Source organism: Camelus ferus, chromosome 17 (assembly GCF_009834535.1).
Source record: "Camelus ferus isolate YT-003-E chromosome 17, BCGSAC_Cfer_1.0, whole genome shotgun sequence".
Taxonomy (NCBI): domain Eukaryota; kingdom Metazoa; phylum Chordata; class Mammalia; order Artiodactyla; family Camelidae; genus Camelus; species Camelus ferus.
Window position 1 is genome coordinate 38,244,497 of NC_045712.1, and position 25,847 is coordinate 38,270,343.

General features: G+C 45.0%; 2 protein-coding genes and 1 long non-coding RNA gene across 4 annotated transcripts in view; 2 read left to right on the plus strand and 1 right to left on the minus strand.

Moving 5' to 3' along the window:
* ZNF660 (zinc finger protein 660) overlaps nt 1-4,466 on the minus strand; it is a 29,434-nt gene extending 24,968 nt beyond the window's left edge. Inside the window, exons 1-2 of one of the 2 annotated variants that reach the window (XM_032459064.1) lie at nt 4,168-4,466; nt 2,082-2,622 (exon numbers count right to left, since the gene is read on the minus strand). In XM_032459064.1, the coding sequence (XP_032314955.1) occupies nt 2,082-2,504 (423 nt within the window). In that variant the 5' untranslated portion in view covers nt 2,505-2,622; nt 4,168-4,466. The remainder of the gene's footprint in view (nt 1-2,081; nt 2,623-4,167) is intronic. The other variant, XM_032459061.1, reaches the window with a different exon arrangement.
* A 146-nt stretch (nt 4,467-4,612) lies between these two features.
* Nucleotides 4,613-11,554, plus strand: LOC106730015. Its single transcript, XR_004312309.1, has 4 exons — nt 4,613-4,697; nt 8,096-8,320; nt 9,586-9,748; nt 11,340-11,554. It is a non-coding gene; the product is annotated as an uncharacterized LOC106730015 (long non-coding RNA).
* A 1,327-nt stretch (nt 11,555-12,881) lies between these two features.
* Nucleotides 12,882-23,810, plus strand: ZNF852 (zinc finger protein 852). The gene is made up of 5 exons (XM_014561821.2): nt 12,882-12,958; nt 18,172-18,263; nt 18,559-18,688; nt 20,559-21,989; nt 23,080-23,810. Exons 3-5 carry the CDS (start codon nt 18,655-18,657, stop codon nt 23,103-23,105), a joined length of 1,491 nt encoding a protein of 496 aa, XP_014417307.2. The 5' UTR covers nt 12,882-12,958; nt 18,172-18,263; nt 18,559-18,654; the 3' UTR covers nt 23,106-23,810.
* Nucleotides 23,811-25,847: the final 2,037 nt, after the last annotated feature.

The following is a 25,847-nucleotide window of genomic DNA, read 5'->3' on the forward strand; positions in this document are numbered from 1 at the left end:
GATGGCATACCACAGCCAGACACTAGGGACACAGTAGTGGCTTAGAATCTAGGGAGACGGAAAATACTGGTTCCCACACATGTGGATAAAGGGACTGCTTACTAGCTCTGTTATCTTAGATGAGTCAATTAACCTTTCTGCACTTGCAGTGCCTGTCAAGTGGAGATAATGATTCCTATTTGCATACCTTGTAAGCCTACTGAAATTAAAAAAGATATAAAAGCATTTTGCAAACTGCGTGATTCTGCAGCCCAGCTGGGATGACACTACCACCCTCTCCAGTCCCAGTGTGCACACGTGCACATGCTCACTCCTGCTCAACAGAATCACATTCCTTAATCTCCTCTTGGCAAACTGCCATGAAAAAGCTGCTCTCTTCATTTAGTCATAAAAACATTTTCTGAGCCTGGCTAGGTGAGACAGTCCTGTGCTCCTGTCTTCACGTCCAAAAACTTGAGCTAATGACAGTGGCAGAGTAAGAAATGCAGTCCAAAGACTCCCTGAGTGTTTAGCTACCCTGACCGTCAACTCTTAGTCACTCTCTTGGGTTTGTGACTCAGTCACCTTTTTCTGAGGCTCCCTGGATAAAAGACAGTTTTAATGGAGGGAACGTTCCCTTCTGCTTAAGCAAAAGAAGGTAGGATATAGAGAAATTTTCCTTCTACACTCCTCATTAAATAGCACTCTGAACACTTCCTCAGCCACTTGTCTTTGCCTATGGTTGGGCTTAGTTGCTCTCTAGCCCCTGGGGATGGTTAATGTATTCCTGTGTTTACCTGTTTACACAAAGAAACAAAGGCTGACAATAGAGTTGTTACTGCCAAATGGGCATTGGCTGATACTCCTGGAAAAATGTCTAGCTCTATGACTTCAATCCAGTAGAACTGATTCCCTAGGCATGGGTATCAACATTTTCCAAAAAGCACTGAATAAAATGATGTGCTGGGTACTCAGGAAATTTCATGTACATTTCACATTCTCCTTGGTAAAGCACAATGGAGTAAAAGTAGAGGGGACCCTAATCCATCTGGCTCAGTTACAAGGAAGCAATCAGAGACTCATTGGGAAGAACTGACTCATCCAAGGTGTGATGGTCTTTTGCTGTCAATATAGGTGTTGCTGTGATGGTATTTTGTACAACTGATTAAAATCCATAATCAGCTCACTTTAAGTAAAGGAAGTTATCCTAAATAATCTGAATGGGCCTGATTCAATCAGTTATAAGCCCTTAAAATCAGAGCTGAAAGTTCCATGAAGAAATTCTGCCTATGGACAGCAGCTTCAGCCTGCGTCCAAGAGTTCTAGCCTGTCCTTCCTGACAGCCTGCCCTATAAATTTCTGACTTGACTTGCCAGCTCTCACAATCACATAAGCCACTTTCTAACAATACATATAATTTCATACTGGCTTTGCTTCTCTGGCTGTACCCTGACCGACACACATGGTCACTGAGCAGTTAGCTCTGTGATCCTAGAAGCCAGATTTCCCACTGTCATCACACTTCTGACTCTCCAGCTTCTCCCCTAATTTGAGTTACCCTGGCTTAAAATTTGAGAAAACCCCAGAAAATATGGAAAATCAAAATTAGAATTAAAGCAGTAAAAAGATCCCAGTTGGGTTTGGAAGACTAGAAAAGGAACAAATGATGATGAGGCCCAGAAATGTCACCCCTCAAAAGGAACCTAAAAGGCAGGAAAAGAGCAAATTGACTGAGACGTCCGAGGAAGTGAGTAATGAGAACTTCTCAGATGAGGGCCCATGCTGTCAGCATACCCAAAGGTCTACCTCTCCCCGCCATGCTCCCCCACTCTAACCAGTGCAGATCCTCTGCCTGTCAGGAGCGCTGTGTGGATTTCCAGGTTGAAGCTAGGTTCCTGACAGTAATCCACACAGCTTGGCTGGGATCTGCATTTTTGTTGAAGGCTGGGAGCACACAACTCTTTCCCTTTTATACATGGAAATGGCTCGGGAATTCTAAAGGCAAACCAGCCTAGAGCCTCAGGAATGGAGAATGCCTATTCCCAGGCTACATCAAGCAGTAAAGAATGGTTCTAGATGCCATTCTAGACTCAACTGCTCACCTCTTCTGGTCCACTGATGTGTCGCTGGAAATCCTCCACTACAGCCACAGCCTCCTCACCACTCTCGGGGTGATGCAGCTGCACCCAGGTCCGGAGCTCCCTGGGTAGGATGCTCAGGAACTGCTCCAGCACCAGCAGCTCCAGGATCTGCTCCTTAGTGTGCACCTCTGGCATCAGCCACCAGCGGCAGAGCTCCCGGAGCCGGCTCAGTGCCTCCTGTGGTCCAGACATCTCGTGATAACATAACTGCCTGAAGTGCAGCCGGAAAATTTCACAGACAGGAGGGTGATTCTTTTGGAGACTGCAGCTCTGTCCCCAGGTCTGACTCCCTGGCTCCTGCTTCACCGGCAGGCACCCCTCCTGCTTCTGGAGAACAGCACCCCTAGTGATGAGGCCTAGAGTTCCCCTGCCTTGAGTGGCCATTCTGACCCCCAAGATAAACTTATTTTGGTTGCAGTCTGTCCGATTAAAATGATGGTCTGTAATTCAGGTCTCAGAAGCTGTTTTCAGAGTTGGGGAGGTAGGGGGATGGGAGTGTCACCTATAGAAACATAAAGAGAGAAATCAGAGTCCCCAGAGTGTTCAGCCCCAGGCTGATGACAGACCCTCCACAGTTAAAAAAAAAAAAGCAAAGCTACAGGAAAAAAAAAAAAAAAAAGGAGCACAACCAGGCCAGTTTGTCCAAGCAACTCTCCAAGTGACTTCCTTTTTTAAAACTCCAGTGGTTCCCATCAGCTACATAATAAAACCTAAAAGTCTATGCCTAGCATTCACAGCCCTTCACAATCTGGCCTGAGACCTCTGTTGTAGCCATATCCTCTACCATCTTCCCGAGGTACCCAGGCTAGAAAGCCAGCAATAATCTCCAAATGTGGGATATGCAAGATAATCCAAAAGGTGCATAAGAAAATACTAAATTGTTACTTAACTCCATTTCTTGGAAGTTTTATAATGGGCATTGAAATTTGTGAAACAATACATATCATTAACTTACGAATAAAGCTGTGTTGGAAGTACATGCTCAAAATGCTTCTACTCTTCTCTTTTGTGAAATAAAGATAACTTGGGACTAAATTTCTAGACACGGCTGGAAGCTATACACATTCTTTCTGTTTGGATTTTTCTTCTTCAGAAACTTCTGACAAACTTCTAATCATTTGGCAAGAACCAGAAGTCTTGGGTCTCATCTGGGAGAATGAGGTTTGTCATTTCCTCTTGAAGGCATTCCTGATTGCCCATGCAAGAAGAGCTGGCGGTCTTCCTCTCTATATGTCTCACTAAAACAGTATTTTAAATACTTTATGCACAACTCACCATTCACACCTTCCAAACTGCTGGATGGCCACAAAAGGAAAGGAACCCTATGGAGTCAGAAATGCCAGACCCTTTTCTACTCCATCAGTCTCCCCTAGAAAGCCTTGCTGTTCTCTCCTGGCTTAAGTGTGGTTGGTTATTGCTTCAATGAACTCACAACACCTCTTTTTCATTCAAACCTGTGCTAGAGCACTTCTCACATTCTGTTTATAATTTGCACGGCTGACTCCCCCACTTTCCGGAGAACTCAAAGGGCAGAGCTGGTTCCCAGTCATGTTTGTACGTGTGTACTTGATATACAGAGGCACATATCTGGTAAACGAATGAATGAGGTTCATCTATCGGATACTGAAGTTGCGGGGAGGAGGACTTTTATCCAGTTTACATATTGTAAAACTCTGAAAATCAGCGCCTTAGTGGTAACTAGGGCATCTGTGCTATGCTTCCCATTCACCACTCATCTTGGTACCCTGGGTAAGCTACTTCTCTCTAGACCTCAACATCTTTAAAAAAGACAGACTTAAAATCTGTGAACTCTGCTCTGAGATCCCACATACATAGAAAGTTCTGGCCATTTTCCTACTTCACTTACTGCTCCAAATGCTCAGTCCCTTATCTCAGCTGGATTTTGGGGTCTCCAAATCTTACTTCACGTTCCAAAGTTCGAGTGGGTCTGACCCACTTCTGACGCTTCGTACTGTCTCCCAGCGCAAGGCTGGGAAAACGCTCGTCTACGTTTCGGGTTCAACTAGGCTTCAGCGGCGCCGCTCACCTGGCCACGTCTGCCCTGTTCATCGCTGTACCCGCAGGTGCCGGGCTCCGTGCCAGCCACGGCTGGTCAGGGCACTGGGACAAAGAGGCGCTCTACATCGGGCGGCTTCTGAGAGTCAAGGGGACCGCGCCGCCGGCCGCAGCGGGGAAGCGTGGGTAGGGCCCGCGTCAACGACCTGGGCTGTGGGCGGCCGCGGCTCCGGTCCCAACAGCACCTCCCTCCCCGCCCCGGGTCCGCTCATCGGGGCACCGCGGCGGCGACCTGTCGGCGCCGTACACCGCCGCGGCTGGCAGAAGCGAAAACAATGGCCGAGCCGGAAGCGAGAGAGGTCACACTTCCGGCCCCTCCAGGATCCCGGAAGTCTCGGTCGTAAAGGTGGGCGCGCGCGCCCCCCGCGCCCGGAGAGCCGGCGGCACCTTGGGCTCCGGGACCGCCCACTGCAGGCGGGGCCCGGACACAGCGATGGCGGCGGAGGCGGCACCTCAACTGAAGTCTCAGGCTGTGCACGTGCCGCCCTCAGACCATTCAAGGTATGGGCTACCCTGACGCACCCCAGCTCTGCCCCTTCCCTTCCTGGTGATCTTGGGAAAGATACCCAACCTCTGAGCCTGTTTTTTCATCTGAAAAAGGGCTGTGAGCTCTTCACCGGGCTGTGAGCGCTGAAAAGGGTAACAGACGGACACTACACAGCAAAAGGCCTGACATAACCTGAGCATTGAGTTATTATAGTATATGCGATGCCCGGGGCGTTTTCACCCAGTATAAGCCTAAGTGAAATGAGCAACAGGTATGTATCTCCATCTTACTAATGAAGAAATGAGCCCAGAGGTTGAGCCTGTAGATGTAGTTAATCTATACTAAAACAGAACCAGCACACCGATGCCCAAGTAGAGGCCCCCTAGGAAGGGCCAAGAAGCCGATAAAAAGTGAGAAAGAATGGGGAAAACATAACCTAGGTTCAGTTGTCTGGTCTGGTATCTGGGAAGCAGGTGTTACCCACGTGGACTTCACCTGGAAGGCCGGTTTGTATAGAGAAGCCGGATGTGAACAGGTCCTTGCTGCTAACATGATTGAGGAGGCCCTGGAGGCACAACCCCAGAAAACAAATGATATATGGAGCTAAGGAAAAGCCTCTGAAACTTGAGGCAGTTAAAGGACAAATGAAAAAAAAATGTTCAAGAAAAACTGACATTCCAAAGAGAAACAAACCAAAGGGCAGGGAATAGAACAGCCACTTTCTGATGGAGTTAACTGTGTGTAACTTGCTGTAGCCCAACAAGTAGATCCTTTACAGGGTCCAAAGTAAGGATCTCCTGGGCTGCCGTGTGTAACTTGCTGTAGCCCAACAAGTAGATCCTTTACAGGGTCCAAAGTAAGGATCTCCTGGGCTGCCCAGGCCATTAGCAATATCCCAAGGTTGTTCTGAGCTTACCAGGCCTACCTCTGGACCTGACACATATCCCTCACGTCTCTGCACAAGCCAGGACAGAAACACGAATATCAGGAGACCTACTGCAGTGTTTTTACAGTCTTCAAAGAGGTCTCTTGGATCAGTCTTTGCCCACTGAGCCTGGTGAGTGGCCTTCTGATATCAAGGTCACCCTCTACATTTGGGAACCTCTCAGGAAGGTTTTGTTTATCTGGTCCTAGCTTCTGCCACTGGTCCTAGACATTGGCACTGGATGTGGCCCATTGGCTCATTAAGGCCTCAGAGTCTCAGGGTTCTTGAGCAGGACATTTCTTAAGGCCAGGCCAAAATACTGTGAGCTCTGGTTTCCAGGTTTTCCTGACCATGTGTTGTCCTGCAGTTCTGACTGCCTCGTATATAAGAGACAAAGAATCTAGGAAATAAGATTGCATTTTCTCATTCTTTAGAGCTGTTTCATGCCCAGGTGGTTGGCTTTCATTGTCTGTGAAGGCCATCTTGATCTGGGCAGTGTGTCCAGACTTTATAGGTTCCTCTGTGGCCAGCACTGTGGGTCTGACCTACCTTGACTGGCTTGAGTCCCAGTGGGGAAGACATGCTCCATAATGCCTCTCATATAACACCTTGGGACATGTATATTTGGGCCAAAGACAATCCCAGAAGACCTGAGGGAACACTACCCTGACCTCCCTGGGAAATGGTCACACTTGGTATGCAAGCTATCAGAACAGGTAACCCAATTCTATATGTCTGAAGCAGATCTCCCCATCTGTCCCCAACTCTAAAGCTCCACCCATGTTCCCATCACTGTAAAGGGCACTGTCATTCATCCAAGAGCCCAAACTAAAACTAGAACCCTGGATGTCATACCATGAGCTGGTTGACCATAGGCAAGCTACTCAACCTCTCTGTGCTGCAGCTTCCTTATCTGTGAAATAAAGATAGTAATAGTACCTAAATCATAGAGTTGATATGAGAATTGAATGAGATTATTTATATATATATACATACATGCATACATACATACATACATATAAAATGCATTTAGAATGATGCCTGGCACATTGCAGGTATTATAGGTGTTTTCTAGTATCATGTTTCCTCTCATCTTCATACCTTGTATCCAGATTATTGCCGAGACTTTGTCCCATTTACATGTAGTAGTAACAACAACAGAGCAAAAGAAAATACCTCTACCACTTACTGTTCTGCTCTGCATCACCACTGTCCCCTTCCCTGTGTTAAGTCCTGCCTGGGGTCAGGGCAACTGTGAGAAGGATGTTCCTAGGGACCTTTTGGATTTAAGGAGACCACAAAGAGAGGAACACTTTGAAGTCAGGTCTGGAGATTCTTTGTCTCCAAACCCCTCAGACTTTCTGACATCATCCATGTGGATAGTCCTCTTTTCAACAGCCTAGACACTCTTACATACTCTAAAAATAAGGTGGGAGAGTCCTAGAACCCCCCCCCCACCTGGGGTGGGGAGGGGGAGTTGTAATGAGACAGGAGGGAAGGGGGCAGGGCACAATCATTAAAGGAATGACACAGCAATTACACCAAGATGGTGGAAGATTCAACTCTCAGTAGACCTTAAGGCCCAAGATGGCAGGAGATTTGACTTCCAGTAGAACTTGACCTTCATTTTACACTCATTGTAATATATTAGCATACTAAATGGCACTCCCACAGGCACCATGACAGTTCTGAGGCTGGTCATAAAAGGTCAAAAAGTGGGCAGTGGCCCAATTTCTGGGAATTCCCACCCTCTCGCCAAACTAGTTGGAATAATCCTCCCACTTGCTAGTATATGAAATAACTGAGCTCATAAAAACTAAAAACCCTGCACCTTCTGGCCTTTCTCTTGCCTTTTGAGATGACCTGCACTCTGTCTGTGGAGTGTGTATCTACTTTTACTTTAAACTAAACATCCACCCCCATGCCTTGTGGCCTCTCTGGCCTTCTTAGATGGCCTACACTTGGTCTATGGAGAGTGAATCTCTCAGAATTAATCCACTTTTTAAAAAAATCCACTTTTACTCAACTATGGCACACTCTTGAATTCTTTCCTGTGTGAAGCCAAGGACCCTCACTTGATGGGGAACATCCTAGGGACTCAACTGGGGCCTGAGACATGGCCGTCCTTTCATGCCCCACATTTTCCTGTATCAGTAATATAGGCAGGAAACCCCAGGTACTGTGCTTGAATTGGAGGGGATGAGGCCCAGGCTGTAGCCAAGAGAGCAGAGACATTGTCCTATCACTTTGAAAGCTTCTACTTGCCGTTCAAGACTTAGCTGAGAAACCCCTCCTCCAGGAAGACTTCCCTGTGCCCCATCTCCCCACTTGGATTAGGTGCTCCTTCCTTTGTACTCCTGTGGTGGCCTGCCATGTGCTTGTCACAGCCCCTTATTTGTCACACCATGTTAACACTGTTTCCTTGTCAGCCTCCCCCCTTCACAGTAAGCCTTATGTGGGTTGACACCGTGTCTCTCTGGTTCACAGTGGAGTCCTGAGGCATAAACTCCAAGCTTGGTTGGTTTTAGTATTTGTCGTCTTGGCTGGAAGACAAGGTCAGCCCACCTTTGTTTCCCTGGTGTTCAGCACAGAGCCTGGATTAATCTCTAAGAAATGTATCCTTGATCCAGGCTGCTGTGAAGGCTTTTTAAGGAGGGAAGGAATCTGATCAGTCTGGACTGCGATTACCGGCTATACTGAGGCGCCTGGAAGGTAAGAGGTTGGGACATCCATTGTTATCTGCTTTGCCACACCAGTTCCTCTGTAATGCAGAATCGTTAGTTTGCCGGGGAGAATTTTGAGCCTTGGCAAACGTCCTGCTACCTGGATAACATTTTATTAGCAGAAAAGGGCAAGGAAGGTTTTGAATTCAGATCGATAGACCTTCCTTCCTCCTCTTTTTCCTATTGTAAGATGCTCTCTCCCTCTCTCTTATCTTCATTCATTCCTGTTCTTTAATTACTGAGATTTCTTCCTGCTAGTGGTGTGTCAGGCCCTGTTACAAGCACGAGGAGGGTCAACGATAATCACAAAACATGGCCTTGCGGTTGACTGGGAGAAGGGATGGTCTCGGTCTTTCTTCAGGACTCGGGGTCCTGCGATCCTGCGAGGACCCAATCCCAGGCGCGGAGACCAACGAGATACGAAGGCCTCCCAGCTTCCTAGACAGAACAGGAAGTTGCTCCCAAGGTCAAACGACCGTAGAGGAACTCGCTTCCGGCGTATGTTTGTTCAGGAACTACCCGAGTCACTGGCAGATGTGCTGGGGTTCGAGCATGCTGCTGAGGCCCGTTCTGGTACTCGTTGTAGGAGCCGCCTTGCAGGCCTGTCCCTGCCCCGCTGTTGGTGCTGGTATTGACCCTCACTTGTGACACACATGATGAAACAGGCCCAGAGAGTGGCGGGAAATTTCCGGGGATCCCAGCACATCCCCGACGGCGTTTGGTGGGAAGGCAGTACTCTGCCTTGCGGCCTAATACCGCTCACTTCTGTTATCTTGCCGGAGGGCACTAAACTCCCTGTACGTTGTTCGGCTAAATCCCCTTCCCGGGTGTGTCATCCTGACTCACTATCCGACCTCCAGCTCAGCCTTTGGTCCTTTGTGCTGCACATCTGCCAAGTGGAAGGAGCGTTTTCAGCCTGTCCTACCCACAGCTCTCAGCCACCAGGGTTGTTAGCAAGGACTTGGGGACTGCACGAAGGATCGCTAGTCCAGCCATCACCTTGGTATTTTAGTGATGGTGAAACAGGCCCATGGAGGGGTTTGAACCGAGACCTCCTGCCTTCAATTCTAGAGGCCTTGTCTGTTTTTCTGACCCAGTGTCTGTGACCTTGATTCTCCTAAAGCACAGTGTTGGTCTTGGAGTAATGAACTTTACACTCTTGGTTGTAATCCTTCAGTTTCTAGGTATTATTGGACTTAAGATTTGAAATCCACATTTTTCTGGAAGCATCAAACATAGACTGGAATTTTTCAGCCTTTAGGTATGGAAGACCCCCAACTCTGCCACTTACCATCTGGCATTTGCGACTTCCAGCAAGTTATATATCCACCGAGTTTCTTCATTTGTGAAATGGAAAAACAAAAACAAAAAACAATCCATGACTGCTTACTCCTCAGAGTTGGAAGAACTGAGTGAGGTAAGTTGTGAGTTTTGACATGTCCTGTTAAGCACTATACAAAGATAACAAAAACACTTAAGCAAGAAACTTTGGATTCAAGGAGGGAGATGAGAATAAAATTGGGTCTTGGAAATATTAAGGGCAAGGGGAAGCAGATAAAGGTGACTAACAAAAGACAGTATCTGATAGCAAAGGAAGAGAAGTTCAGAGAGCCAAGGAAGATGGTATGGGCACACAACACGGTGACGGTGACACGTGGGTTGGTAAAGAATTACTAGAGACAGAGAAGAGTTTAGGAAGTTTTAATAGAGACGCTGCTATAGGTAGGTAATAGCGGGCCACACAGGTGAGAGGTGCCTGCCTGAGCCCCAGGAATGGGGGTGCAGGGTCTTTTATTGGGGGGAGGGAATGTGCACACAAGGAGCAGGGGCTGCATGGTCAATTCGTGTGCAGGTACGATTGGTTGTAAGATTTGTCAGGGACTTCTCTGAACAATAGGTTTTACGACTTTGATAAGGGCAGGATGTGAGGCCTGTCTGCATAGGGTACTGGGAGATGAGTTTTGTTAGAGTAAACACACATCAAGAGAAGTTGTTTTATATCTTTCAGAAATGCAGGAATACGAAGGGTCCTGCAGTGAGGAGTGGGGGTTAAGGTGTCAACAGGCTCCAGGCATACAGAGAGCCCAGGGGTGAGGGGGCCAGCCCACTCCACGGAACGGACTGATCTTGGAGGGATCAGAAGCAGCCTCAGAAGGAATAGCATTGAGTTGAGCCTTTAAGTAGAACTTAGGTCTGGGGGGAGAAGGAAAAATATGATCAAAGGTCAAGAGATACACTTTTTGGAGGGGGAGGTTGTTACTTCTGTTCAGTATTGTAAACTGTATGGAATTAAAAAGCAGTGACCTGATCTCTAGTTTAGGTGTATAAAATCTGTGTGCCCCCTAAGCTCCCATAATGTCCCCCAATGATCCTGCTTTTCCATCACTTTAAAGGACATGTGATACTTACATTTCTTATTGCTAGTTGAACAATGAGGAGAGATCCAAGAGGCTAAACCCTGATACTCCAGGGAACTTGTAAATTCCCTTCACCTAGGAGACCTCCAGGATGCACTTGGAGGTCTTCCAGGGGAAACTTAATCTTTTCTGAGTATCCAGAAGATTACTTCTGTGCCCCAGTAACTCCCATGTTCTACCCACTAATATTTATACAGAGTAAGCATGCAGAACTTCCTAAGTGAGTGATTTTCTCCTTCCTCAGAGGAGTGTTCTGGAGGCCAGGCTGGATCTCTGATGAAGTGATCAGGAGTAATGTTTCTCTATTCCTCTGAAGGAGGCAGGGAGCTAGGGAATAGAAATCAGGACCTGTTGCCTAGAGACTTCTTTGAAGGTTTAAAATGAATCTGTTTAAAATTAACCTATAGTTGGTCTTAGGTGATACTTTTGCTTGGGTAATGGAAGAAGCTACCCTGCAGCAACACAAAGCCCTGATATGATCTGATTTATAAATCCATGTTGTTTAAGGAGCCCACTTGCTTGACTTGCTTGCTTAACCTAGCTTGACCACATTGTTTGAGGGTCTCTAGTTATCTGACCTTGTTTTTGCAGAGTGTTTGTTACGCAGAGCAAAACAAATTGGAAAGCATGCAGGAAAGGGGCAGCCAAAGAGAACAAGAACTACCAAAGAAGACAAATAAAAGGACCCAGGTGAGACTTAAAAAAGGGGAGTTCTTACATCAAGCTACCTGAGGTTATGTTCCCCCACCTGAGTGTGTTTCCACTCATGTCTTCCTCTTTTGAGCAATAAAATGGCTTTCATGCTGCCCCTTTGTCTCCACTGTGAATTCTTTCACAGCCAGAAGATAAGAACCCACTCTTTGGGGTTTTCCCCCTTTTAGCAGGCTTCCCCCCCACTAACACCTCCAGGATTCCACATATTGGCAAACAGTACCATTGGTGAACCTTGTTAGAACTCACCATAAAAGAAAAGAGCTGGTCTGTGGGAAGATAATATTTTGTGTGCTTGTGGGCTGGGAATGAGCCAGTACCCCTGATTGTCGTGATGACTGGGGAAGAGACTGCTCTGGAACAGAGCCTCCCTTAGGATCTGGTTCCCCTCATTGAAGGAGGCCCCAGGGAGTAATGAGTGGTCCCTTTAACAGTTCCTCCCTGCCAGCCTGGTCAGCTAGATCTTGCTGGTTCCTATTTTGATTCTACCTTTGTCACTGGAAGAGACCCACCTCTTCAGAGGTTAACCTGCTTTCTGTTTTTGTTTCCACACCACAATCTGTTAACCTATTCCCACAGTTGTGCTTGCTTAATAGAAACTAGAGCAGAAGATCACATAAGCAAAATCACAGGACCGGCCCAAGCCAGAAAGACCCAAGGTGGAACGAGTCAACTGCCATGAACTGGTTGCAGCCTGACCACAACAGCAGGACTTGCACAGATGAGACAGTGTCCCAGACTTGCCTTGCTTCATTACCATGCTGGGATCTCTGCCCAAAGTGCAGACTTTAGCTTTTCTAGGCACAATTAGGTCATGTGCAAGGGAGCCCCAAGGACTGCTCATGCTCTGGCTGTTTCTGGAAATCTTCACCTCCTTCCTGAAATTCTGATGGCAGAATCCATCTCTTGCCCCTTAAATGTTGCCTGCTTCACTCCCTCAAGGGGAAGGGGCCTTTAGAACAGGAGCGCTCTTGTCCTCATTCCTTGATCAATGAATAAAATTTCTGTTCCGCCGAACTTGGGATCATTCAGTTGACCCAGTGGCACCTGGCAAGGATAGGATCCCGCTGGGGTCCACCCATGCAGCTGGGGCTCCATAACAGCTTTGACCCCATTCTTCCCAGGGTGGGAGGGAACCCTGGAGGGAAGGCCTGAACACACATTTGGAGGGATGTAGGAAAACAAGACAAGCGCTCTGGGGCACGATCAGAAGGCAGGCGTCCTGTGGGTTAGGTAAAGGGTGTCGGGAACAAGCCTCCGGGCTGCGCTGGGAGGCCGCCTAGCATGGAGCTGGGGCCCGGGAGGCGGCGAGACGTCGGCCCTCCCAGCCTCCTAGAGAGACCCTTGGCGGCGATGCGCGTGCGCGACGTCAGGGGGGTGGTACAGTCAAGGGACACGTCGCGCGGCGCCTGGAGTCGGTGAGCGGCCCGGCGAGGAGGGCGGGCGTCGCGGGCTGCGGTGTGGGCGAGGGGTTCCCGGGTGTGGACTAGGGGCGGCGGGTGAGGCTCGGCCTGGAGGCTGTCCTGGGGTCGGGGTCTGGTCTGGGAGCTGTGGTGAGGGCGTATCTGCCAGCGTTTTGCTGCCCGGGCGCCCCGGGCTAGAATTTGGAGTAATAGTTTCTGTTTTATCACTTCTCCCAATTATGCAAACAAAGAGGACTCGTTACAGACAATTAGATGACGCGGTGAGCGTAAGAAAGATAAAAGTAACCGCTGTCCGTTAATGTTTACATCTGGAGGCTTCCTGACAATTTAAAATTTGTGCATAATTTGGCAAACTCTTATATGTATATATTTTTTATGACGAAATAGGATCGTACTATTGCTTTAAAAAACTTTTTTAGTATTGTAATAAAACAATACTGTGATAATATGTACATAATATTTACTATGATACCTAAAAATTAACCATTTTAACCATTCTAAAGTGCATAATTCAGTGGCACTAAATATATTCACACTATTGCTTTTTGAAAATTATATCATCAGCTTGCAGAATGCATTTGTTCATATACTGGTTAAAATTGGTGCCAACATTATGACACCACCAAAACATATATTTGCAAGTATAAGTAGAAGAAGACGTTTTTTGTTTGCAGTTTATTTCATACAGTACACATTACATGAAGCTGTAAATGCTGAAGCAAGTGACGTTTGTGCATAAAAATAGCAAAATATTAGGGTAATTGTCTCTGTTTTCAAAATGAAAGAGTAGTATTTATAAAACGCAGTTTTTAAGCAAAGGTAACAGCACTAACCTAAAACCATTTTGCTGTCTTCTAACCTCCATAGACCTATGAAATCAGAAAATGTTCTTCATAAAGCTAAGGGTGGCAAGGAAAGAACACCGTCCTGTTTCAAAAGGTTGCCAATCTGACAACTGATTAATACTAGGTTGCTTATCTTGCAAGGAAGTGGTGGTTTAGGCTGTAATTTGCTTAAGGATTTCAGGGAATTTGTATCTCTTAAGCACGTGTGTATATGTGTGTGTACTCAGGGACTAACAAATGAGACCGCACTTACATATTATTCTTAATGCTGAAGGAAAGCAGACAAATGTTGGTTTAAAAAGTAAGCTGAAAAGATGAGAATGTTTTGAAGATAAATCTCAATATGTACTTAAAGGGAAACTGACAGAAGCATAAAAAATAGTAACCATGCCACCGTTGTTTTCTGTGGCTCCTGGTTTCCAGGAAATATTAGTGCATGAGCATTCTATGATGTCATGCTCCAGAGCAAAAATACAGATAGTGTAGTAAAATATAACTCATGTTACTTTGCAGTGTTCAGTATTTTTAATATGAGAAACAGTCTGAAAGAGTTCCCTCAGGTGAGTCATTATGTGCTCCACAGGACTGGGTGTTTGAGCTTATACTTTTCCTTCCCTGATCTTAGACCTCTTATCCTCCTTCCTTTTTTTATTACACTACATGGCACCTGTCCTTGTCTCTGTCTTGTAAGCTGCTCAAGGCAGTGCCTTTTGTCTGCTTAATTCACTGCAGAAACCTTAGTGCCTCAGACTTAGTAGGTGCTCAGTAAATATTTGTTAAATTAGTAAAAGGATGAGTCCAAATTGCAGATGATAGGAATCGACAGAATTCAAAACCATTATTGCCAAGTTAATCCTTAATACCTAGACATTAATATTTCTAGATAGATACAAAAAAAGAAACACATTAACAACTCAAACATCTTCAATTTTTAAAACTTTATTTTGAATAATTGTAGCCTCACAGAGGGTGTCAGAACTGTACAGAATTCTCTTATACTTGACCTGGTTTGCCTAAAGGTAATATATCTTGCACAGTCATAGTGCAGTCATCAAACTTAAAAAAGTTTACAGTGGTCCAGTACTATTAATTACACTGCTGATTTATCCAGGGTTCATCAGTGTCTTTTTTAAGAATTTCGTGCTTGTATTTTTAGAATGACCCTCAATTTGGTTTTGTCAGATGTTGTCCTGCTTAGGTTGAGGGTAATGTTGGTGTGTCTTCTTCCTGGTCATGTTAATCTTGATCCAGTATTTCTGCCAGGTTTGATCACTATAAAGTTACTGTCTTTCTTTTGTAATTAGCAATGATTTTGAGGAAGCTACCCTGAGACTTTGCATAGAAAAATCCTGTTTCTCCTCAACTTTCACCCACTAATTAGCATTTCTTGGTGCCTCTTGCCTGCAGCAGTTATTACAGTGATGCTCTTCCAGGCGACTTTCCCTTGTTTTTGTTCTCTTAACTAAAATTCTTAATGAGGAAGAGTTGTACCTTATTTCCCTTTTGTTGTTGTTATTATATCAGTTACATCAGGGTGTGATGTTGGGTGTTTACTTTTTGGGTATAATGTGGTATAACATTATTTATTTTGTTGGTTAAATTATTCTGGCTTTGGCTGTTGGGAGCTCTTTCAAGTTGACCCCGGTTTCGCTTTATTTCACGTCCCCCAGCCCTGAAGTCAACTATTTCTCCAAGAACCCCTGGTTCCATTTATTGGAGAATGGTATTTAGAAACCAGATTTGGGCCACTCGATTTGGCTCATATCTTGATTGCCAAGTTGATATAAATATTCTTTTAATATTTTAAATATGTGCTAGAAGCAATCTTCCTTTAGTGGTGATTATCTTAGAAACTTGTTTGTTTATTATCAGTGTATACAATAAACCTTATGTACCATCTCAGTGGGAGGAAAAACATGAGAACTAGAGACTCCTTAATGAGGAATTTAAAGGAAATTAAAATTACATTGCCTATGAGTTGATGAAGAAAATGTCCTGAAAAACGCCCACATGATTGCTTGGGATTTTCCCAGCATTTTCATTTGGGAATGAAACTGAGTGAAGGTATGAAGCTGTGGGGGACAAGAGGCCTGATCCATCTCAGGTTGCTCCCCAGGCCTGGGGCTCACATAATCTTAACAAGCTGATGAGTGTGAAGCTTTTCTTCTGTCCCTGAAAGCTAGCTGGGACATGGGAGGAACCCTGAGGCACTAGGATACCTGAATTTAACTGGGCAGTTTCAGCTCACTGGCCCCCATCTCTTTACTGTGCTGTGGGGCTTTCATTCTGAGTTTGAAAGGCCCAGGAGGTCATTAGCTTCTGTCTGTGTTCATGGTTGTGGAGGCTGGGCTAAAAGGGCTGGAATCTTCTGCTATATTCACAGGCATTTGGCCTCATTTTTGTGTTGGTCTGTCTTCTCATCACCTCTTTAGAAATACTTCACTGACCTCTTGGGACATTTCTGCAGCAGCTGCTTCAGGTCAGCTTGGAGGCTTATTTTTGGTGCTCGTTTTGCTGTGTGTCTCAACTGCCTGAGATAGGTCAGTGCCTTTTATGTTTCCCACTGGGTGTGTTTCTTCCAGATGCTTCTCTCTGGCCTCCATTTCATTCTCTTGAGCCTCGGTGCCTGTTTCTCTTTCCCCTGAGCAGGATTGTAGTTCTTTCATACTTGAGTTTCTTTCTCTTCTCCAGTGTGTTCTGCAGGTTTGCCTGGGCAAGTCTCTCCCTCTTCCTTGGACTCTCAGCTTGCTCCTGAGCAGCTGTCCCTGCTCCTGCTGGTGCTGCTGGAGCTCAGGAGGACGGAGCCTGCCCCTCCTGCCCCGGGAGCACCCTTTCCTCTCCAGCCTCCTTTGGTGGTTGTGTCCTCAAGTCTCTTTCTGCAGGCCTTCCCTTATGTACCTTATCACTTCTCTATTTTCCTTTGCCTTTGTTTCCTCTGTGTCCTTATTTTTCTTACCCTGCCCCCTTGTTTCACAGCAGAGTTTCATTTCTCTGCGAAAACTTCAGCAGCCTCCTCAGCACACAGGTCCCCAAGTAGTCCTTCAGTTGTCTCTCGACGGCCTTGTAGCAGCGCTGCACTTTCCTTATCTGAATGATGACATGCTTTCTGGTGTGGGCCTTCTTCCCATCTCAGTTTACAGTCATCTCTCTTTTGTCAGTCCAGCAGCACTTGCTGAGTCCAGGAGACCTTGAATTCGTATTCGTTTGTAGCAAATGTAAGAGATGCTAGCCTCTGTTTTAATCATGGGTGAAGTGAGTGATTTTTTAAAAAAATTTGCTTAAGAGTGACCGGAGATGGAGGGTTCCATGCTCTCAGGGGAAGCCTACCATCATGTAAGTTGGTACACAGAGCAATGGGGCCACTTTGCAAGAGGTGCCAAGGCCTGCTGTCCATAGAATTTTCATATGTAGTCTGAGGTGGAGGTCTAACTTCATTCTTTGCTTGTGTACATCCAGTTATCCCAGCACCATTTGTTGAAAAGTCTGGTCTTGGGACTTCCGTCAAAAATAAGATGACTATAAATGTATGGGTTTATTTCTGGGCTCTTGATCTATTTCACTGAAATATTCCTATCTTTATGCTAACATCACACTGTCTTGATGAGTGCCACTTTGTCAAGTAATTTTTGAAAATGTGAATTGTGAGTCCTTCAGCTTATTTTTATTTTTCAAGTTTCTTTTTCCTTGTGCTGAGATGCTTGAATTTTCAGTGAATTTTGATTATCAGCTCATCAATATCTGCAAATTGGTCAGCTGGTTTTCCGAAAGGGATCGTGTTGAATCTGAATATCTCAGGAATATTTATATTTTAGATGTGGGTTTAAAGACAAGAGGGAATGATTTAGAGATTTGGACCAATGTTTAGAATCATTAACAAAACTTGAGAAGATTGAAAATGATAAGGAGATACATTTTTTTTACACTGACTTTGTGCTAATGTGGAACGCCAGAGGAAATGTCTAATAGGCTATTAGAAGCTTGTGGTCGATGTGGAAGAGAGAACTAGGAGCTGTGAGGGTGGCATTAGAGACTGAGCCCTCTGACAGAGGGAAAGGGAGGCTCTGAGGCCTCAGCCCCTGCAGTGTCCATAACCAGGGGCGGGGCGGGGGTGGGAAGAGAAGCCAGGAATGCGGGGCAGAGAGGTGAGGGGCAGGCAGGAGGCCAGTGCTGGGGAAGCCATGGGAGAGCAAGTGGTCAGAAGTGTAGCTTCCTTCCAGAGTCGCGGAGAGACGGTGGAAAGGAGCGCCCCTTCTGCTTGACCAGGGACCTTCTGTGCCTCCAGGAAAAACTCACAGCTCACACAGGATGGTGCCTTTATGGAACAGGGATGAGGCTCAGTGTGTGTGCAGCTGCTGGGTTCTCCTGAATCCACTCACTGGATACAGAGCTCATTGGAGCCAAGAGCAGGGCTCGTCCCACTCAGAGCTTTCCTTCCTCCCTCAGCTCGGCGTGCTTCCCCAGTGCCTGCCCTTCCCCAAGCAGGGGACTCAGGAGACCACGCAGCGGCAGCCGTGCCTCGGACGGTCAGGCCCCAGGTGAGCTCCCTGAGTTCCCAAGTCTGTGGCCCAGGAGTAGGTTGAGCTCATCTGCGGGGCTGCGGCCAGTTCTGAGACGTCTCCTGTGGCTTCCCCGCCTGACTGCGCTCCGGGAGCTGGTCTACCTGCTGACTTGACCCTGCCCTGGACTTGTCCTTGTAGATGTGTCCTTCCAGCTTCCCTCCCTCTCCACCCCTGTTACCACCAGGGCCCCGACCCTGTGCTGTCGGCACCCCTGATGACTCTGCCCTTGAGGCTGCCAGTGTCCCTGAGCAGTAGCAGCTTGTCGTTCCAGGTGGCTGCAGAGTCTGAGCTCCTGTCCGTGGACTATACTCAGAAGAAGTGGAAAGGGCCGGCGCTCAGCCAGAGAGCCCCGTACCGGAAGAACACCATGCCGGAAAACTACCGCAGCCTGGCCTCCCTGGGTAATGATTCTGTTCCCCAGTAACTTAGAGCCTGCCTTCTTTACATGTTCTTTGCTGTATTTTTCTTTTTTGACTTTTTATTATGAAAACATAAGCAAACACAGAGAAAGTGGAGAGGAGAGTAAAGTGAACCTCCCTGCGCCATCACCCACTTTAATGGTTATTAACATTCTCTTTACTTCATTATTAATTGACCTGGGAAAAGCGAGCCATTCAGTTGTTGTAAGTAATGAGCTAGGGTACTTAGGATAAAGCTAAAGGAATGGAAACCCTGAACAAACCGACCGCCTAGGTTAGACTTCCGGAAACAAAGCCTTGCAGGGACCGAGGAGCCTGGGAGCCTCAGCAGGAAAAGTGAAAGGGTTTTTCCGGCAATGTGGTTGAGACAGCTGCTCCCCGCATATCTGTTTTCTCTTCCAACTGACACCCACTCTCTTCACTCTGAATCTTTTGTCCCACTCAGAGCTCCTCTTAGTTAGCCTTTCTGTTCCTTCAGATGCTCTGCTTGCTGAGGCTCCTAATGGCTTGCCTTCTCTCTCTGCATCATTTCAGCTTTGATTCCTACTTGTCGTTTCCTTAATTTTGTCCTACTTTGAGTTCAGAATTTATATACAGAGAGACTCCAAGGGTGGCTTAGCCATTAAATATCATCTCTGTTTGGGCAGAACTTTGGCCCGGGCCGTGCAGAGGCCGATGACAGATAAACTGCCCTTGGGCCTCGTGCTGGGCCCTGGTCCAGTCACCTGTTGTCCATCGTGGGATGAGCTGGGTTGCTTGGCACAAAGCATGGTTGCCTTACCTTCCCCTTCAGGAAAGACTAGGGGAGGGCAACTTCCTGCCAGGGCAGGTTCTGGGATTGACAAGTCTAGGACAGTAGCCTTCTCTGGAGAGGGTGGGAGTATGAATCAAAGAGCCAGATATATTTAACTTTCTTTTTTTTTTTAATTAAAGTATAGTGATTTACAGTGTTTTGCTAGTTAACTTTCCGTGTGCTAAAATAGTATGATGGCTTGTGGCCTTGGTTAAGATGTGATTGAAAGGAACCAGTATTTTTGTGTTCAGGTATGACCATGATTTCTCTGCCTTCTCCCAACTTTTGTGTTAAAAAATTCCAGGATTCAAAAACATATACTTAGCTGTTCAGTCTCATTATGATTCCAGATGATCAAAATACAAAAAATGTATTTTGACTTTGATTCATATGTAATATTACTGTCTTTGTTAATTTTTATAGAAATGCAGTGCTGGCGCCTACCAATCCGGTGCTCCAGGGACTAGGTGATCCCCACCTTAGACCTCTGCTGTCTCCTGCAGTACTTCCCCCAGCATTTCTGAACCCATGGCTTCTCCAAATATTGTCACTATTCTGTCAAACTAGAAACACCTCTTTTTTTTACACTTTCTCCTAATTATACTTGCCCACACTATTTGGTTTGAGTTATTTGCTACCCCTGTGTCTCCCCAGCATCTTTGCTGAGAACTGTGGAACAATATGATGTCATGGTTGGAAGGGACCTTAAAGTTCATGATTTTACTAAGGTCACATCACAACTTCTGGAAGATTACACCATGCTTTACAATTTGGTCTCTTGCCTTCCAGTTGATCTGCTCACTTGGCCATGCTGGCTCAACATATGTCTGTCCTGATAGCTCTTCTGCCACCTCCTCTACTGACCAGCTTCCCCTCTTTGTCTTTCTGTGCATGAAGAGAAATTTGAGCTATTTCACATTTTCTCTTCTGTTCTCAATGTGTCTCCTCATTCCTTATTCATAATGTGAAAAATTTTTCAAATACATAGACTCCTAGAGATTACCTTTCCTCACTAGGACAAGAAATGAGTAAACGGTGTTTTCTCTTTTCTTTTGGCAGCAAGTGAGAAAAGGATGGAGAGTTCAGAGTTGCCTCCAAAGCAGGCGATTTCTAAAGGATCAGAGTCACCTGATAGGACCTCAGGAGTACTGTATGGAGTACTTCCTGGAGGACCAGGAGCTGGAGATGCCAGTGAAGAGGCTTTAGAGAAGTTAGGAGCACAACCCTCTGATGAAGAAGGGAGCAGACTGGAAAGTGGTTTCTTGGAAGTAACACAGCAGGATGAAAAAAAATCCACAAAAGATGGATGTGATGAATATAAGGATCTTGGGGAACATCCAGATCTGTCCTCCAGTCCTGCAGAGGATCAAGAAGTTCTGAAGGGACAGAAATTCTATCGATGTGATGAATGTGGCAAAGCTTTTAATTGGAGTTCACACCTCATCGGGCATCAGAGAATCCACACTGGAGAGAAACCCTATGAGTGTAATGAGTGTGGTAAGACCTTCAGGCAGACCTCTCAGCTCATAGTTCATCTGAGAATCCACACAGGGGAAAAGCCCTATGAATGTAGTGATTGTGGAAAGACCTATCGCCACAGCTCCCATCTCATTCAGCACCAGAGACTCCACACTGGGGAGAAACCATATAAATGTAACGAATGTGGAAAAGCTTTCAATGAGAGTTCTAAACTCTTTGACCATCAAAGAACCCATACTGGGGAGAAACCATATGGATGCAATGAGTGTGGAGCAGTCTTTAGTCGGAATAAAAGCCTTGTCCGACATCAGGTACTTCACACTGGTGAGAAACCTTTCAAGTGTAATGAGTGTGGGAAAGCTTTCTGTTCTAACAGAAATCTTATTGACCATCAGAGAATCCACACTGGGGAGAAGCCTTATGAGTGTAATGAATGTGGCAAGGCCTTTAGTCGGAGTAAATGTCTTATTCGACATCAGAGCCTCCACACTGGGGAAAAACCATACAAATGCAGTGAGTGTGGGAAAGCCTTCAATCAGATCTCTCAACTTGCTGACCATGAGCGAATTCATACTGGAGAAAAACCTTTTGAATGTAATGAGTGTGGTAAGGCATTCAGTCTGAGTAAATGTCTCATTCGACATCAGAGACTTCACACTGGTGAAAAGCCTTATAAATGCAATGAGTGTGGAAAATCCTTCAATCAAAACTCATACCTCATTATACACCAGAGAATTCACACTGGTGAGAAACCTTATGAATGTAATGAGTGTGGGAAGGTCTTCAGTCATAATTCTAGCCTTATGGTACATCAGAGAACCCATACTGGAGAGAAACCCTATAAATGCAAAGATTGTGGCAAAGCCTTTCGTGACAGCTCACAACTCACTGTGCATCAGAGAGTTCACACTGGAGAGAAACCCTATGAGTGTATTGAGTGTGGGAAAGCCTTCAGTCAGCGTTCCACTTTCAATCACCACCAGCGAATTCACACTGGAGAGAAGCACTCAGGTCTGGCTCGGTCCATTTCTTAAGGTGTGATTCTCCATGCAGCAAGGAACTTTAGTTAAGGTTCTATATAAGAAGCATGCTCACCTTGGTCTCCTCTTGCAAATGCTAATCAAAGTGGTCCGTCCCTAAATACTTCCTGCTAGGTCATGAAGGTGGGAGAGTGGGAGTAGCAGTGCAGTCCTGCCCCCCCCATAGGGGAAGTTAAGAACTACACATATCATCTGCTTGTAGGTTTCTTTCTTTCTTTCTTTCTTTAAACTGTTTAAAAATCTATCTCATTTCTCAGTTTTGTGTCCCATATTAGAATATGTACTTCTCAAGGACAGAGATTTCCTTACTCTATTCCACCTCCTCCATTTTACCATTGACATAAAGTCATTCTCCAACACTGTGATTCATTCTTTTCTGCTTCTTGGGTGTGGCCCATTTGAACCTACTCTAATCTAGACCCTTAACACTTGTGTTCTCTACACATAGAACCTTTTCTTCCATTTTGCTAATCTATGTCTTTTGAACCTTTAAGATCCAGACCATGTCTGAAAGACTTTCATCTTGAAATGTTTCTTTTTTCCAAAATGCTCCTTTAAATGCTCCTAACCTCTGTTTATTTGACCTCAGTGCTTTTAATTAGCCTGTGCTATAATTTGCAATTATTAGGAAATTGCCTTGTCAATTCACAACCTAATACATATGCGTGTGCTTTCATACTAACAGTGTAGGGTTTGAGATTGGGTATGGTATCTATTTCTTTTAGCATATAGATAATCCTTTGCATATGTTAGTCATTAAATAACTTTTAAAAACTTACCTCTCCAACTGAACCATGCTTAAAGTGGGCATAAACCCTTCTACCACCAGACCTAAAACTTCCAAAGACGGGTATCATTGGATATCACATACAAAGGCCTCATTCGTATCTTCTACATGTGTCCTTGAGAGTCTTAACCATTATTACTTCAGCCTCCAAGAGATAATGGATTTGTGTTTGAGCATGTGCAAGTGTGTGTGTGCGTATCTAGGTATTGGGGGCGGCAGTCATGTTCCACTGATAAGTACTTTGCCCTGAACGCTGACTCTGGTTCTGATCTAGCTTTCTCCACCTTGCTGCCTAACTAAACAAGTTAAGAACAGCATCACAATTTACTGCAGAGACGACTCGACTTTCATGGCTGTGGGACCATTCTTGTGTGATTGGAATCAACAGTAATGAAGTTTGTGACAAGATTAATAGAGTCTCTTCTGATTTCCTTACCAACTAGTTCTGTCTGCCTGCAACTGTCATCTGGTTTCAAGGTGAGAGGTGTACCCCTAATTACTGTCATTATCTTCTAGGCCAACCTTCATACCTCAAAGGCGTAAGAAACAAAATCTTTTCAGGGGTTTCCTCTTCTACAGTCATATAAATATCAGACATCAGTTTTTTCTTTCCACCTTTGCAGTAGGGCGTCAGTGCTCAGGGGTTGGCCTCTGGTATCCTCCCCTTCCTGCTGGGCAGTGTGGAGGGGTGGAGGAGGAGGCTAGAGGGGCAGAGTCAGGTAACCTGGAGGGGAGAGATTTCTGGGTTCTGATTTATGTCTCTGAGACAGTGGAGAAGAAAGGGAAGAGAGTTGAGGCTCGAGAAAATAAGAATTAGATTAGATGAGATATCTCAGACAAGGTTAGAAAGAACATTTATTGGGGGCCTAAAAAATTACTGAACCAAGGACAGGACTGGAAATTTGCCATTTTTGTGTATTTTAAAATTTAAATACTGCTGTGGCTGTATTTTTGGTGTTCATTTTCACTTTTTAAAAAACAAGATATCCAGATAGGACTTCCTTTTTTTTATGTGTTTTACTTTGGGAGCTCTTGGATTCCAGGGAAGAGCCTAACCCCATGTGAGCACACGGGTCCATCCCTCTACCCTGATGTGAATGAACATGACTGGTCCTGCCTTCAGAGGAAGCCCCTGCCTGTTGAATGTTGTAATCTTTTCTTCTGGTTCTGCTCATACCCACCACACTAGGTCTCTGAAAGGAGAGATCCAGCACTATTCACAACTCTGGTACCTGACCACCACCAGCCTGGGATGGGTGCTCGGTAGCAATGTCCTCACTTCCTAGAAAAGCACTCAGGCTCTTGGTTGGAAGAAAAAGGACTACATTTGAAAGCCACATCTTAATTTCTGTTGGTTATTGCTAGTATTTAAAAAATTACCGATTTAAAATTTTTTTATCTGGATCCAATTTAATTACCTTGCTACATTATTTTTTAAGAGTTTTTTTTTAGTTTCATTTCCTAGATTTTCTAGGTATACAATAAATAATGACTAGAGTGCTCTTAATTTCCAATCTGTGTGTCACTTATGTCATGCATTAGCTCAGATATTTAAAAAAAAAAAGTTAAATAGTGGTTAACATGCATTCTATGTCTTGTTCCTAACTTTCAAGAGAAATGCGTTTAGCATTTCAGTTTATATGGGGTTCACCCTCATTGTTTCTGATAAATATTCTACTGTGTTTAGGAAGTTTTCTTCTATTCCTATTTTAGAAGAAGCAACATGTTACAGTGGTTAAGAGCACAGATTTTTTGCCTGATACCCTTGGTTCAAATCCTGCCTCCACCACTTCCTTTAGGTGTTTGATCCTGGGAAAGTCACTTAGCTTCCTTTTGTCTTCCAAGTGTAAAATGGAGCTAGCTACCTCATAGGGCCATGAGGGTAAAATTAATTCATAAGTGTGAGGCACTCGAAACAGTGCTTGGCATAGTATATACTATAGCAGATTATTATTATACTTAAGTTTATATTAGGAATGGATGCTAAGTTCTATCCAAATTTTAAAAAAAAAATCTGTTGGTGTGATTTTATGGGTCACATCCTTTATTCTTTTTGTGATCGAATTTTGTTGGCAAATTTCCAAATAATTGACTTTTTTTTCCTTCCGTTCCTAAAATAAAATCTCTTTGTTCATGGCAATTTTATTTTTAAAGTACAGGACTAGATTCAGTTTGCTTTGCCAAATGAATTTGGAAGTTTTCTTTCTCTTTTATTACCTGGAAGAGTTTGCATAATGTGGGAATTTTTCTTTGAAGCATAAACATAACTGGGCCTGATCCCTTTTTGGGAGGAAGGGGATTGAGAGGGACATATCTTTAGCAACTGTCTTCATTTGGTTTGCTCTAACAAAATATAGGCTGGGTGGCTTAAATGACATGTTTATTCCTCACAATTCTGTAGGCTGAGACAGCTGCTTTCTTGCTTTATTCTCATATTGTGAAGAAAGAGAGCAGCTGTCTGTCTCTTCCTTTTCTAATAGGACATTGATTCTATCATGAGTGCCCTACCCACATGAACTCATCTCACCCCGGTTACTTCCCAGAGGCCCAGCTCTGCATACCATCACCCTAGGGATTAGGGCTTTAACACATCAATTTCAAGGAGGCAAACATTCAGTCCATAAATTCTGCCTCTGGTTCCCTCAAATTCATGGCCTTCTTATTTTCAAAATAAGTTAATTCCATCCCAACAGCCCCAGAATCTTAACCTCGGTTCAGCATTAACTAAAATCTGAAGTCCAAAATCTCATCTAAATATCACCTAAGTCACATAGGGGTGAGACTGGAACTACATTTCATCCTGAAGCAAAGTTCTCCAGCTGTGAACCTATGAAACCAGAGGAATTGTGTGCTTCCAAAATACAATACTGGGACAGTTACAGGATAGACATTCTATGTTGGAAAAAACCTACATTTCTTCCCTCCTGTCTTTCTCTCCTGTGTCTCCTTTACTACTCACACAGAACATTTAACTTCTGAAGCTTTTGGTCACCAAATATGTGGGTTCTTCCCCCCACACCATTACGTGGAGATAGTGTCAGA